Source organism: Panicum hallii, chromosome 5 (genome assembly GCF_002211085.1).
Source record: "Panicum hallii strain FIL2 chromosome 5, PHallii_v3.1, whole genome shotgun sequence".
NCBI classification, from domain to species: domain Eukaryota; kingdom Viridiplantae; phylum Streptophyta; class Magnoliopsida; order Poales; family Poaceae; genus Panicum; species Panicum hallii.
Genome location: NC_038046.1, coordinates 1,631,906 through 1,645,119, shown reverse-complemented (window position 1 = coordinate 1,645,119; position 13,214 = coordinate 1,631,906). Strand labels below are relative to the sequence as shown.

The following is a 13,214-nucleotide window of genomic DNA, read 5'->3' as shown; positions in this document are numbered from 1 at the left end:
TGGTTGCACTGTTTTCCTGGATGGTTCTCCATATTCCGATTAAACATATAATCTTTTATTAACAACGCATAGCGCATGAACATGGATAGAACAGGTGTAACATCATCATTGTTGTCATCATGGTTATAAATTATTCCCAAACCAGAACCAGTTATAGCAACTAAGCAATAGCTACCCAACATAAAGGTAAAACTTAGGTTGACAAGGAATGATTATAAAGACTAGGCATATCCTCAATTAGGATCCATCAAAATTAGGACACATGCTTGCATATAGAAAAGTTATATTTATTGTGATTATTAGGATAAAAAAATGATCAAGGGAACACTTGCCTTTCTTTTAGAGAATATCTGCTCAGAGTCTTCAACTCTTGTTCTTAAAACTCTAAATCTTCAAAGGTCTTGGATCACGCTCCTTCTAACGTCACACAAGCATCGGGCCCAAGCATACAAGCAGGCAAACAAACAAGAACGACTAAGAACAGATACAGCAAACAAAAGAAAAACTTTAAAAGAGCATACTAAAGAATAGGGCTCGCTGCTACGGTCACGAGAATGAAAGAAACGCGGAAAACGGAACTAGGGTTGAAAAGATACAGCTATCGGGAGATTTATATTATAAAAGAATAAAAAAACTATAGAATTTCATTTATTTTAATTTGGAAAACTATTATAAAAGATATAAAAGAGAATATCTCTAATTAGAATTAACTCATATTATATTTGCATTTATAAAGGCAAGGTACAACTTAATCAAATTTTATATATAATTGTCTATGTACGAATTATCCGAATTAAACAATTAATTAGAAAGAAACCGATGAGAGCATCTAAATATCGAACTTCATGATTTGATTTGAACTAAACAAATTATATTACAAACACATTTAAGTTGATATTAATCAAATTAACATTAATTATGAAAACCGGAGTAAAGATTTAATTGGATTTTATTTCGGAAAACTAGATGAGAGGATATTATTCAAATTAAATTGATATCTAATTTTAAAAATAGGAATTATGGTACAATAGCACTATTAAATGATAGCTTAGGGTTTTAGAAGACTAACGCAAAAGGAACGGATCGAAACGGATCTAAAACGCGAAAACTACGCATGAAACAGCGCTGCAGGGACGCATATGTAATTAACTATAGCTTTGAGGGGTTAGCAGAAAAGAAATACTAGACTCAGAAAATAGTGTTTACAAATACAGAAAAGATTAGGGTTAGATCTGAAAAATTCTATGGTGGGGCTGGATTGAGAAGATGTAATAGATCTAGGGGGTTTTCTGCAAATTTCACAAGACATAAAAATTTATGCGATAATTATGTAATCTTCCAGGGACTAATTTGTAACAGCTTCACAGGCGGTGGGTACTGTAGCTCAAATGAGCACGGGAGATCGCGGGATGCGGGGCAAATGAAAGAGGACGACGAGGGAATTCCATTCCATACCTTACTTACCGTGGGGACGCATCGAGGTGATCGAATTTTGCAGAGGAAAATCATGGCGGCCGTTCTGTTTCGACTCCTGTTCCTGGCGGCTGTCTGCTGTGCACCTGGGGACTTGTAGGAGGGGCTGCGGCTGCAGGAGAGGCGGCGCGGCAGGAAGAGAGGGAAGGAGCAGGGGCGGCGTTGGAGAGGAGGAGGAGCAGGGCGGCGGCGCTTCTATTTCCTGGCGGCGCTGGACATCAGGGGCTGGGCAGGGGCGTGCACGGTGCTGCACTTCCTGGTGGTCGCGTGCAGCACCAGGGAGGGATGCAGGCAGGTGAGGGCGTCGGGCGATGCAGGAACGCGAGGAGGAAGGCGCGCTGCAGGGGCACGGCGGCGGCTGTGCAGAGACGAGCGGAGGAGGAGGATCCGTGGGGCAGCAGGGCAGAGCTGGAGAGATCGGCCTTGCGAACAGATGGTCGTGCGGCGGCAGGGGAAAACAGGAGCAGAGAAGATACGGCCTAGGTTACGCGAGAATTTATAGGGCACACAGGACCTGACGCAGGGGTGAAAATTAGGGCCGGCTACTGGGGAACAGATGGTGCAAGACGCGTTTAAATAGGTCTAGAGATATCGTGCTGGGCTCCAACTCGAACGAGAATAAGGACGCGGCGGCGCATCGGGCTGGGACTCGTTCTTGAGTCCGGATTGCTCACGGGAGACGAGATTGGGCTGACCAGCGGGTCCCACAATTTAACAAGCAAAGAGAGACGATAGAAGAGGAAACGGAAAGAGGAAACGAGAAGGGCTGAGTGAGTTCGTTTATGGGCCGAAATAGGATCGGGTGAGGGCTAAACACGAAAACAAGCTGACAGAGCTGGTTGAACACGAGCGGTTTATTCGGGAGCGTGAAAAGAGAAGGAAAGGATCAGGCCGAATCATTGGGGTTGACGGCGATCGAACATCATCAGAAAAATACCGAAGACGAGCCACGAGGCGTCGTCTTCAAGCATGACTTGATCAAGGGAAACAGTCAGAGGATCGGAAGCTCGATGGGACATCTTAAAGATTCGGAGAGGACAAGGTTAAAAAGACGTACAACAAGATACGGCTCGGTCCGACTGCAATGAAAATCAAAATAGAAATATTTTCCGGAACATATTTTCAAGTTTTAAATAAATCTAGAAAAGTCCAGATAAATATTTCAAACCAAGAAAAATATATCCAGAAGAATGCTAAAAAATTTTTGAGAAAAACTCGGGAGGTAATTTTAGGACAAGAGGAATCCAAATAGAATATCTGGACTTCATGAAAAAGAATTTTAGAGCTTTCCGAATAAAAATGGATCTAGCTCTAGAATAAATAAGAATAATTGCCAGAAAAACCTTTAAAATTCTTGGAAAATCCTATTTATAGATGAACTCATTGTAAAAGATATTCACATCCTAAAATTATTTTAATTTTAGGGTGTGACATCTATCATGCTCTGGGGGGCGTGAGTGATCCGAGTATTTCCTCCGGTGAGAAGACTGAGCTCAAGCTTTCAAAAAAAGAAGAAGAGTGAGCTCGGGTTGACGTGGCTATACGGAGGAGACGAGGAGCGACGGCGTAGCGAAGAGGCCATCAAGGCGGGGAGGGCAAACATGGTGAGGCGATTTGGGGTGTTGGGGGGGGGGGGAAGGGGGGTGGGGGGGGGGGGTGGGGGGGGGAGGGGGAGCTACGAGGGCCTAGGCTAGTTGCATGGTGCCTCACCTGGATTGACGGTGAAATCAGAAGAGATAAGATGGAATAGTGGTGGGTGTCATCTAAAAAAAACATTGAATTTTGGGATCTATGAAGAGATGGGAGTGACATTTTGTGGCGTGGCGAGTTATGGCTGAAATCCAAACACGCTCTTAATGCGCCGACCATTTAGCCCAAAAAGCGTAAACTAATTGAGAAGGTTAGACATTTAACTTCATCAAACATACTTTTCGGCTATAAGAACTCGCTAACTATTTTTTTTCCATAGTTTTGTTGATTATTAAACCAAGCTACTAAAACAGGCGGCAAACTTGGGAGGTCACTGCCATGGCACGATCGAGGTTTGAGGAGGAGCAGAATCCAGTGCACCGAGCTGATTAGAACCTGAACCGACACTTGCTTACTAGAAATCGACATTTTACTGGGTCTTGGTGAAGTTGAAGTTACTGCACGCCGAAGAAAACGGCACCTTGGCGAAGCCGAGCTGCTGCTTCTCCAGGTCGAACTGCAGCAGGTGGTTCTCCATCTGGAACCCTCCGACCACCGCCGCCACCGCGCTGGGATCCCCAGCCTTCACCCCCTTCATCTCGACGAAGGCGAGGCACGCGGTCTGGCTGTTCACGTCCACCATGGAGTTGCTGCTGACGAACGTCCAGCTCTTCCCACCCTCGAGCACCAGGGCGATGTCCGGCACGGCGTACCCGAGCAGCCTGTTCCGCAGCATGCTCGACCGGTAGCAGAGCTCGAATGGCGCCACCGCCGGGACCTTGGCGTCGTTCCGCGCCAGCGCCCTGTCGAACGCATCCACGACAGGGCGGTACACGTCCGACCGGAGCGCGGTGTACGCCACGCGGGTGCAGAGCACGACGCCGCCGGCGGTGAGCGCGTTCGCTGGGAACGGCACCTGCACCTGGTTCACGGCGATGCCCTGCACCGGGATGTAGTACAAGGGGTTGTCTTTCCTGCTGCGGAGCGGGGTGAACGCCAGCGTCGTCGTGAGGTCGCCCATGGAGGACTCCGGGAGGAGGAAGAGCGCCCCCCCGCCGAAGATGGCCACGCCCTCGCCGCGCCTCGGGAGGCAGAGCATGAACTTCCTGGAGACGCGGTGCGAGGCCGCGACCTGCGCCGGGAGCGCCAGGCCGGACGCCGAGAGCCCCGCGACGCCCGTGACGTCCCTGGGCAGCGACGCCAGGATGTTCCTGGGAGCGCACGCCGCCACGGCCCGGACGGAGACCTGCTGCAGCGGGTTCTTGCCGTCGGTGGTGTTGGCGATGAACCTGGTGTGGACCAGGTTCGCGGCAGCGCACTGCCCCGTGATGGGGTTGTACGGGTACGCCTTGCACTGCTTCTTGCAGGGCTGACCGGCGATGCGGCAGCTCGGGGCGCGGTAGGCGTTGGCGTGCCTGCACTCTGTGTCATTGCAGGAGAAGGCCGCCGGCAGGTGGTCGCTGGCGCAGGTGGACCAGAGCAGCGGGCCGGCGAGGTCGATGACGTGGTTGTGGCCGTCCCTGGTGGGGATGGTGTAGAGGGAGGTGGCCGGGTCCTTGGCCACCCGGATGAGCACGGGGTAGGCGCACGAAGCTGGCTCTGGCAAGGCGAGCACGAGCAGCGAGGTGGCCAAGAGGATGAGGGGCGTGGGCCGTGGCATCTCCATGGTCGATGCGGGGCTTCCTGGTGAGCTGGCCTGTGATGGTTGATGACGCGCTCCTTATATAGTGCATGCCGGTCATAGATCTCATAGAGCTCTCCGCACAGGAATGGCGATTCCCGTCAGTTGCCGACTTGCCAAGTCTGCACTAAAAAAATCGATCTACCATGCCGATCGGGTCTTGGAGTCATGCCGAGGCGTATCAACGAAGGTGCGCAGTCAACGGAAGCCTGCACACGCGTCACTCGGGAACCATCACGCGAGTAAAGCGTTGACCTTCTCGGCTGTCACGCCGCGCCATGCCCCGCGACGAGGTGGCTTCCTATCCTATGTACGCCGTGGATTAACCGTCTCGAGATTTTCAGCTCAGGAATGGTTTATGTTGTGTTCATAACAGTTCGTGCTCTTGATCAACTTACGATCATTGTTTACCAATTAGCTAAACCGCACTCTAGTGTTATTTAGTTTGGACGCTCCAACACTCAATTAAGATAAAAAAAATTAAAATAATCTTTATATACTCGACGTGATCAAAGAAGATGGACGACCCATTGTGATAGATTGTAGTTTATGAGAGCCGTAAAATCAGCTTATTCAGATGAACAATACCTTCTGAAATTTTAAATTGCAAATACCGTTAAAACATCTCCAATTCATATTTTTTATATCCCCATTATAGAAGTTCAACACTTTGCCATATTCGAGATAAAGGTGCCAATCCTTCACATCGCTGCCCTACCCTTTTTACTCATGTCTGTCGTGGTTGCCCTTCACAATTTTCAGTTTGACACTGGGAATGAGCATCAAGACTCCATTAGAATTTATATGGAACTACATGCAGCCACCTTTACGTTTGATCCGGCTTGTGATGCACACCACTGCTACCTAGAGCTGGGACTTGGGTCGGGTCACGCCGCCCCGGCCAAGCCCTCTCGTGCCTCGTGCCATGTCTGGTCTTGATTTCTATGCACATGAGGTACATCGTGCTGTGTTGTAACGGCACGGCCAACTTTTTATCAAGCTCAAGCATGACTCATGGAAAACGCCGTCCAAATATAGCCCCTCAGTATATTTTGCAGTTGTCTTTTGGTGAAGGCTCGTCTATTTAGGTACTAGTGGGAGATTTTCATGAGTGGAAGACAAAATTCATCCTTTTAGAATGACTCTTTTCTTAAATGACAGTTGTTAATTAAAAATAGCACAAATTATTTGATATTAAAATAACAGGCTACATGCATACCAACAGGCTATGTTTGTGCCGTGCTCGCCATGCACGGCCCAACATTTGGGTCGTGCCACACAGCCCACTGTACCGAGATTGTAGGCACGCTACGGCCATCACATTCGTGGCGTGCTGTCACGGTCTGGAATTTTTCGTGTTATGCCGTGCTTTGGACCGTACCAAAACATAGGGCCGCAACCTGTCCAATAATAGCTCAGTCCAAATCCGAGCTCTTGTTACTACTGGGGTACATCCCCCACCCCAACACCCCCCCCCCCCCCCAACCCACCCTGGTCCAACATTCATTTGGCCAATGCATAACAAAGATAGGCGCGCTCGGATGATGACAAAGACGACACAAAAGCCTGGCTATCTTCCTCGCGTCGCTATCTGCCTCGGCAATTCCTCCCCTTCCCTCAGCAAAGATGCCGAGCGAGACAAACTCGGCATCCCAGCCTCCCGCGCCCTCCTCCTCTTTCCCGCACGCCGTCACGGTCATCGAACGACGGCTCCGTCTCGATCTGGCGCGACGAGTCCGCGGCACGCCGCGCTCGCCGCCGCCTTCATCGTCGTCCTCGGCGGAGCTCACGCGACGTCGGTCCCCGTGAGGCCGTCGAGGCTGGCCGGCGCGCTGAAGAAGAAGTGGTGGCCGTCATCATCGCCGCTCTGCATCGATCCGTCCGTGGTGGGGGTGGACTGTGGAGGCCAATGGGGAGAGAGGGAGGGAGGAAGGGAGAGTAGGAGGAGCGGGATACTGCTGATTTTGGAGAGTCTTTTGGCACTGTTTAAAAAGCTCTCTATTTTTTTACAGGGCTGGTAAAATTCTAAATTTAATTAGGATTTTGAGTTGCTCTTATATAGTTGTTCTTGTTATCCATATGTTTGCGGCGCTTTTTGCCCTGAGCTCACGTAGCTCTAGAAATCCAGCTCGAGAAGTATTGTTGTTTTGAATTTAGCGATAATATTACCTTCTGTCTCATCTACCGTAGGTTGTAGGCATACTGCGGCTGTTGAGGCTACCAACTGATGGACTTCTCGACAACCAACCACTATGTGGCCTAGGATATCTCAGTTATTCAGTTCAGTTAAATGAGGGCAAAGTAGTCCATACTGCATCTATTTATTTGACTGCTCACTCGGGGCAAACTTTGGTTAACTGTTTGTTTTAAAAGGAAATCTATCACCTTGTTAGGCTAAGTGGTAGGCATTGTTCGTTCAAAAAAAAAAAGTGGTAGGCACTGACATACCAAACAAGTATTATTTTTTTTCCTCTTTTCTTTTGGAGTGCGTGGGCGTGGGTTGTGTGTGTGTTGTTTGGGGGTTGGGGGGGGGCAATCTATACACTGTAGCGATTACATATCAATATATGTGTGTTTTAGAACTTACTCCACTGTAAAATAAATATTGTTGGTCAAGACTTGAGCAAAAGGCAATATTAAAGAACGGAGGGAGTATATGCTTTTCATGGAAAAAGTATTTTTTTTATGATTTGACAAGCAATTTCAAACTGTGTTCATGTTTTACATGTAGTATTGTACAAAAGTTCTATAATATTTGCATTTCTAGGGACTCGAGAAACACTCAAATGCGGAATGCCTTGTAGATAGCCCTAAAGACTTTACTAGTAGATGACATACTTGGCAGCTCACTAGCATGATCAAGGAGTATCGAGTCTCTGGTGACCAAGACCAAGTGCAGATACAGGAAACAGGACACAGGCCGTCAGGCTTACCGCTTACAATTGGGACATGCAGCCAAAGCCTAGCCAGTCCGTGTGAAATTGAAGTTACTGCACGACGTATAAAAGGGCACCCTGGCAAACCCAAGCCGCCGCCTCTCCAGGTCGAACTGCAGGACGTGGTTCTCCATCTGGAACCCTCCGATCACCACCGCCGGCGCCCCGCCGTACCCGCCCTTCTCCGGCTTCATCTCGACGAACCCGAGGCACGACGCCGCGAAGTTGTTGACGTCCACCATAGAGCTGAGGCCGCTGAACGTCCAGTTGGTCTTTCCACCCTCGAGCACGAGGTCGATGTCCGGGACAAGCCAGCCGATCCGGGTCGGACCAGGGAGCGTCTTCGAATCGTAGCACAGCTCGAAGGGCGCCACCGCCGCCACTCTCCTGGTGTTGTTCCACTCCCGCGTCAGGGCCTTGTCGAACGCGTCCACCAACGGGCGGTACACGTCGGCCCGGAGCGCGGTGTACGGCGCCGTGGTGCCGAGCACGACTCCGCCGGTGGCGAGCGCGTCCCTGGGGAGGGGCACCCGCGCTTTGCCGACGGCGACGGCCTTCACGGGAAGGTAGTAGCTGGAGCTGCCTCTCTTGCTGAGCAACGTGGTGTACGTGAAGTCCCCGATGGCCGACTCCGGGAGGAGGAAGAGCGGCCCCCCGCCGAAGATGGCCACGCCCTCGTCGCGCCTCGGGAGGCAGAGCATGAACTTGCTGGTGACGCGCTGCGACGCCGCGACCTGCGCCGGCAGCGCAAGACCGGACGCCGCGAGCCCCGCGACGCCCGCGGCGTCCCTGGGCAGCCTCGCCAGGAGCTTCCTCGGCGCGCACGCCGCCACGGCCCGGACGGAGACCTGCCGGAGCGGGTTCTTGCCGTCGGTGGTGTTGGCGACGAGCCTCGTGTGGATCAGGCTCGCGGCGGCGCACTGCCCCGTGATGGGGTTGTACGGGTACGCCTTGCACTGCTGCTTGCAGGGCTGGCCGGCCTCACGGCAGCCTGGGGGACGGTAGGCGTTGGCGAGCTTGCAGACCGGGTCTCCGCACGAGAACTTTGCCGGCAAGTGGTCGCTGGCGCACGTGGACCAGAGGAGCGGGCCGGCGAGGTCGATGACGTGGTTGGCGCCGTCCCTGACGGGGATGGTGTAGAGGGAGGTGGCGGCGTCCTTGGCCACCGGGAAGAGCACGGGGTCGGCGCACGAGGCTGGCCACGCCAGCACGAGCACCGAGACGGCCAAGAGGAGCAGGGGCTTGCGCCGCCGTGGCATCTCCATCCGTCGGAAGCTGGAGTAGGTGAGCTGGCAGGTTGCTAGGGAAATGCTTTCGATGTTTGTGCAATGTTCGTGCTCATCTGCTCGCTCTCCTTATATAGTGTGACTACGGACTAGAGTTACCCTGCAACTTCTTAGAGTCCTAAACTCTGAAGCAACACCATTGCTAATGGGTTTGAGCTAAGAGCCAGGCTGTTCTAGTGTTCTGTTCTTCTCGACACCATCATGCCCAACAGGTCACTGTGTTCACCTGTCACGAGATGCTCGTTTAACGCGGTGAAGACTTCTCAAGGCTGATCTCTGCACGCGGCAATGGCGTGGCGATCTCCGTCGGTTTGCAGAAACTGTACAAAACAATTGTGTAGCATGGACATGGTACCATGCCCCTCGGATCCTGCCGTGGCGTATGGGGCCGGCCAAGCCATGAAACTGCGTGCGGGTCAAAGGAAGCCAGAATTTCTTTGGGTTCGTGCTGGATAGGCATTGACCTTCTGGCATATACAACTGCTGGGCGAAATGCACACAGGATGTTACTAGCTGAAATCAAGGTGTTCGGTGAAATGCACACAGAAACATATACGAACGTCCATCGCTTATTCAAAGCTCGAAACGGTAAAAGTCTACCGCGCGATTAACGGTAGCACGGTCAAGTTCGCGCAAGAGCTAGTGGTTAAGTTCTCGAGAAGTTGAAGTTGCCGCAGGTGGTCCTGATGAACAGCAGCGTGCCACTGAACCCGAGCCTGGACGCGGCCTCGTCGAACAGCAAGAAATTGTTCTCCATCTGGAACCCGCCGACGGCCACGGCGCTCGGCGCCGCCCACCCGCCGTCGACGAACGCCAGGCACGCCAGGTCAGGCGCCACCTGCGCCAGCGAGTTGGCTCCGAACACCGTCCAGTTGCCGCCCCGCGTGCCATCATCAGGTCCACCGGCGCCACCGCGTACCCGACCCGCGTGAACCCGAGCGCGCCGCTGTCGAAGCACAGCTCGAAGGGCGGCACGCTCGGCGCGCGCAGGACCAGCGCCGTGGCCCTCCGGAACGCGTCCACTAATGGGCGGTACACGTCGCGCCGCAGGTTCACGGTGTAGGGGAGCGCCGTGTCGAGCGTGACGCCGCCCCCTCGGCCAAGCGCGCCGGCGGGGAGCGGCACCGCCTCCTGGTTCACGGCGATGCCGCGCAGCCGGATGCCGTACGCGGTGGGCCGCCTCGGGTCGCGCACCAGGTCGGTGTAGGAGAGCGCGGCGCCCGCGTCGAACTGCGTCGGCGGCATGAGCCCGTACGGCCCGCTCCCGAAGAACGCCACGCCGGGCTCCGCGGCGGTGCTCGGCAGGCAGATTGCGAACTGGCGCTTGGTAAGCGAGAGCTTCGCGTACAGCTGAGCCGGGAGGCCCAGGCTTCCGCGGCCGAGGCCCGCCTCGCCGGCCGCCGCGCTCGGGAACGACAGGAGGAGGCTGTCCGGCGCGCAGGACGAGACGACGCCATGCACGGTGACCTCCGCGGTCGGCGTCTTACCGTCGGTGGCGTTCTTGGCGACGTCAGTGAGCGTAAGGTCGCCGACTGCCCGTTCACCCGTCACGGGGTTCGTCGGGCGGGCAGTGCACGTGCATTGGCCGTCGCGGAACTTGGGCGCCCCCGATCCTGCGGCGGCGCACTCGCCGGAGGAGCATGGGACGATGGGGTGGGTGGGAGAGCACGGTGACCACAGACGGGGCCCGGAGAGGTCCAGCAAGTACTGCTTGAGGGAGATGGATAGGGTGTAGAGTGAAGTGTCGGTGTCTGGTGATCGGAGCTACCAGGGCTTGGATTGGAGGAGAAGAGGCCCGCGCAAGCCTAAGGTGAATTGACGGCAAGGAGAACAGGGTGGTGCAGAGGAAGGTGAGGTGAAAGTAAGCTTGGAGATTCAGAGCCATCTTGATCATGTTGTGGCGAGTGGCAGACGAGCGATCGACGAGTGTGGTATATGCAAAAGAGCGCAAGACAGTATAGATGGCCAAACGGGCGGCCTCGCCCAACATGGCACGGGCCCGATTTGGCCCGGCCCGATTAGGCAGGACCCGTTTAGGCACGGTTGCTAAACGGGCCGTGCCGTGCTAGCCCACGGGCTGACTCCGCGACCTAGGCATGGCACGAGACAGCCTTAGCCGTGCCGATCCGATCAGCCCGTTTGGCCCGCGTAGGCACGCCGCACATGGTGCCTGCTCCTCCTCGCAGATCTCCCAGCGCTACCGTCGTTAGGGACGGGTGCCGTCCGCGCCGCCGCGCCATGCCGTGTGCTCCGCCGCGCCACGACGTCCATGGCTCCGTGCCGCCACTCGGAGAAGGGAGGGGCGAACACCAGTGTTGTCGCACAGGAAAGGGAGGAGCTCCAGGAGGACGCCGGCGCCGCTCGGGGAGGAGCTGGTGGTGCTTGTTGCGGCGTGGAGTGGGGAGAGAAGAAGCCGGCGACGCCAGCTGCGGAGCGAGAAATGGGCTGCGCCAGCCGCCGCAGCGGTGGGGAGCGGAGGAGGTGGCAGTGGCGCCGTACAGGGAGAGGAGGAGCTGGCGGCACTCGCCGCGGCGCGGAGAGGGGAGAGAAGGAGCCGGCGACGCCGATCGCGGCGCGAGAAGGGGGCTGCGTCGGCCGCTGCAGCGGTGGGAAGCAGAGGAGGTGACGGCGGCGGCGCGGTGGTGCCCCGGCGCGAAGAAGGGAGGCGGCGGCGAGGGGAAAGGGTGGGGGGCGGCGCCGACAGGGGAAATGGGAATTAGGGTTTTATATATGGATCATTGTTAAACAGGCTAGCTTGGCTGACCAGTTAATCGTGCCGTGCCGGACCGACCCACGTGCGAAGGTGTTGCCCAGGCACGGCATGAGAGTCATGCCAGGCCGGCCCGAGCCCGATTATTCTTGTGCCGTGTTGGGCTCGTGCCGGGCTAAAAAGCTGTAACGTGGGCCGGCCCACAGAGCTCGCGCCGGATGGCCAACTATACTGGATATCATGTGTTCGGATGGGAAGGCTTTAAGTCGGAAATTCAATTCCACCGGCGCGCATTACCAGGCTTCCTGAAGTGCGACGAGACAACGCAAGCTGCCTGCACTCTACGCGAGTGTCGTGTACACGTGTATGTCCGAGGCTAGCTGCCTAGCTTGAGTCGGTACGTGAGATTCTCATACACATGTATTACTTATAGTTTTTCTTTTCCTTTCTAAGGTGTTCCTTTAAGTTCTGTTAAACTAAGTGTTATCTTTTTTCCGTTCTCAGTATTTTTACCTTCTATTATATTAACTCGTGAGAAGTTTTTGTTTGATAAATATTTCATTAAAATTATGCTAAAAATGCTTCATGGGAAGTTCGATAGTGAACTTATGCGTAAAAGTTGTGCGAGAAGTTTTCTAAAAATATATTATCATGGGAGTTATGCTAAAAAGTATCTCCAACAAATTTTCTAAAAATATTATACATGTGTGTTGTATATCATGAAATTATATCTTCTGAGAAGTTGATTGAAAGAAGTTATACGTAAAAGTTTTGTGTATCACGAAAGTTGTGCTGAAAAAATATTCCCTGAATAGTTGTTTGGAATAAAATTGTATGTAAAATTTATGTGCATAAGCTATAATTTCCAAAATTAAAATGTTGTGGATGAGAAAATTTTCCTAAAAAGGAAACCCGCGGCTTGTCGAAGATCGCGCGCTCGCGGCGTTCCTGGCGCGCGCTGGCTAATTAGAAAGGCCCGCTTTAAGTCCAGCTCATCGATTCTACTGGTTCGATTAGCACTAAAAATAGATAAGATAAGCGTGACGGAAGTATATTTAGGGGCTATTTCAATTTAGGGACTAATTTTTTTTAGTTCGCGTCACATCAAATGTTTGGATACCAATTAGAGAAACTAAATATGAGCTAACTATAAAACTAATTGCATAAATGGAGACTAATTCAGAAGATGAATCTATTAAGCCTAATTAATTTATTATTAGCACATTTTTACTGTAACACAATATTACCAAATTATAGATTAATTAGGTTTAATAGATTCGTCTCATGAATTAGTCTTCACTTACACAATTAATTTTGTAATTAATATATATTTAATATTTTTAATTAGTGTCAAACATCCAATATAATAGGGATTAAAGTTTAGCTCGGGGATCGCCCTTAGTTTTCCCGCTGTTTCCATGGAGTGGAGCCACTGTTAT

At 52.7% G+C, this 13,214-nt stretch overlaps 2 protein-coding genes and 1 pseudogene across 2 annotated transcripts; all 3 read right to left on the bottom strand.

Annotated features, from left to right (window-relative positions):
* Nucleotides 1-3,308: 3,308 nt before the first annotated feature.
* On the bottom strand, nucleotides 3,309-4,844 carry LOC112894834 (basic 7S globulin 2-like). Its single transcript, XM_025962661.1, has one exon. It carries the CDS (start codon nucleotides 4,826-4,828, stop codon nucleotides 3,593-3,595), a length of 1,236 nt encoding a protein of 411 aa, XP_025818446.1. The 5' UTR covers nucleotides 4,829-4,844; the 3' UTR covers nucleotides 3,309-3,592.
* Nucleotides 4,845-7,544: 2,700 nt separating this feature from the next.
* Nucleotides 7,545-9,211, bottom strand: LOC112894390. The gene has a single exon (XM_025962087.1). It carries the CDS (start codon nucleotides 9,042-9,044, stop codon nucleotides 7,806-7,808), a length of 1,239 nt encoding a protein of 412 aa, XP_025817872.1. The 5' UTR covers nucleotides 9,045-9,211; the 3' UTR covers nucleotides 7,545-7,805.
* A 344-nt stretch (nucleotides 9,212-9,555) lies between these two features.
* LOC112895030 lies at nucleotides 9,556-11,265 on the bottom strand (annotated as a pseudogene).
* Between the last annotated feature and the right edge of the window lie 1,949 nt (nucleotides 11,266-13,214).

What these genes read in the sequence shown, in the direction of transcription:
- LOC112894390 (XM_025962087.1), bottom strand. Translation starts at nt 9,044, where the DNA reads ATGGAGATGCCACGGCGGCGCAAGCCCCTGCTCCTCTTGGCCGTCTCG.
- LOC112894834 (XM_025962661.1), bottom strand. Translation starts at nt 4,828, where the DNA reads ATGGAGATGCCACGGCCCACGCCCCTCATCCTCTTGGCCACCTCGCTG.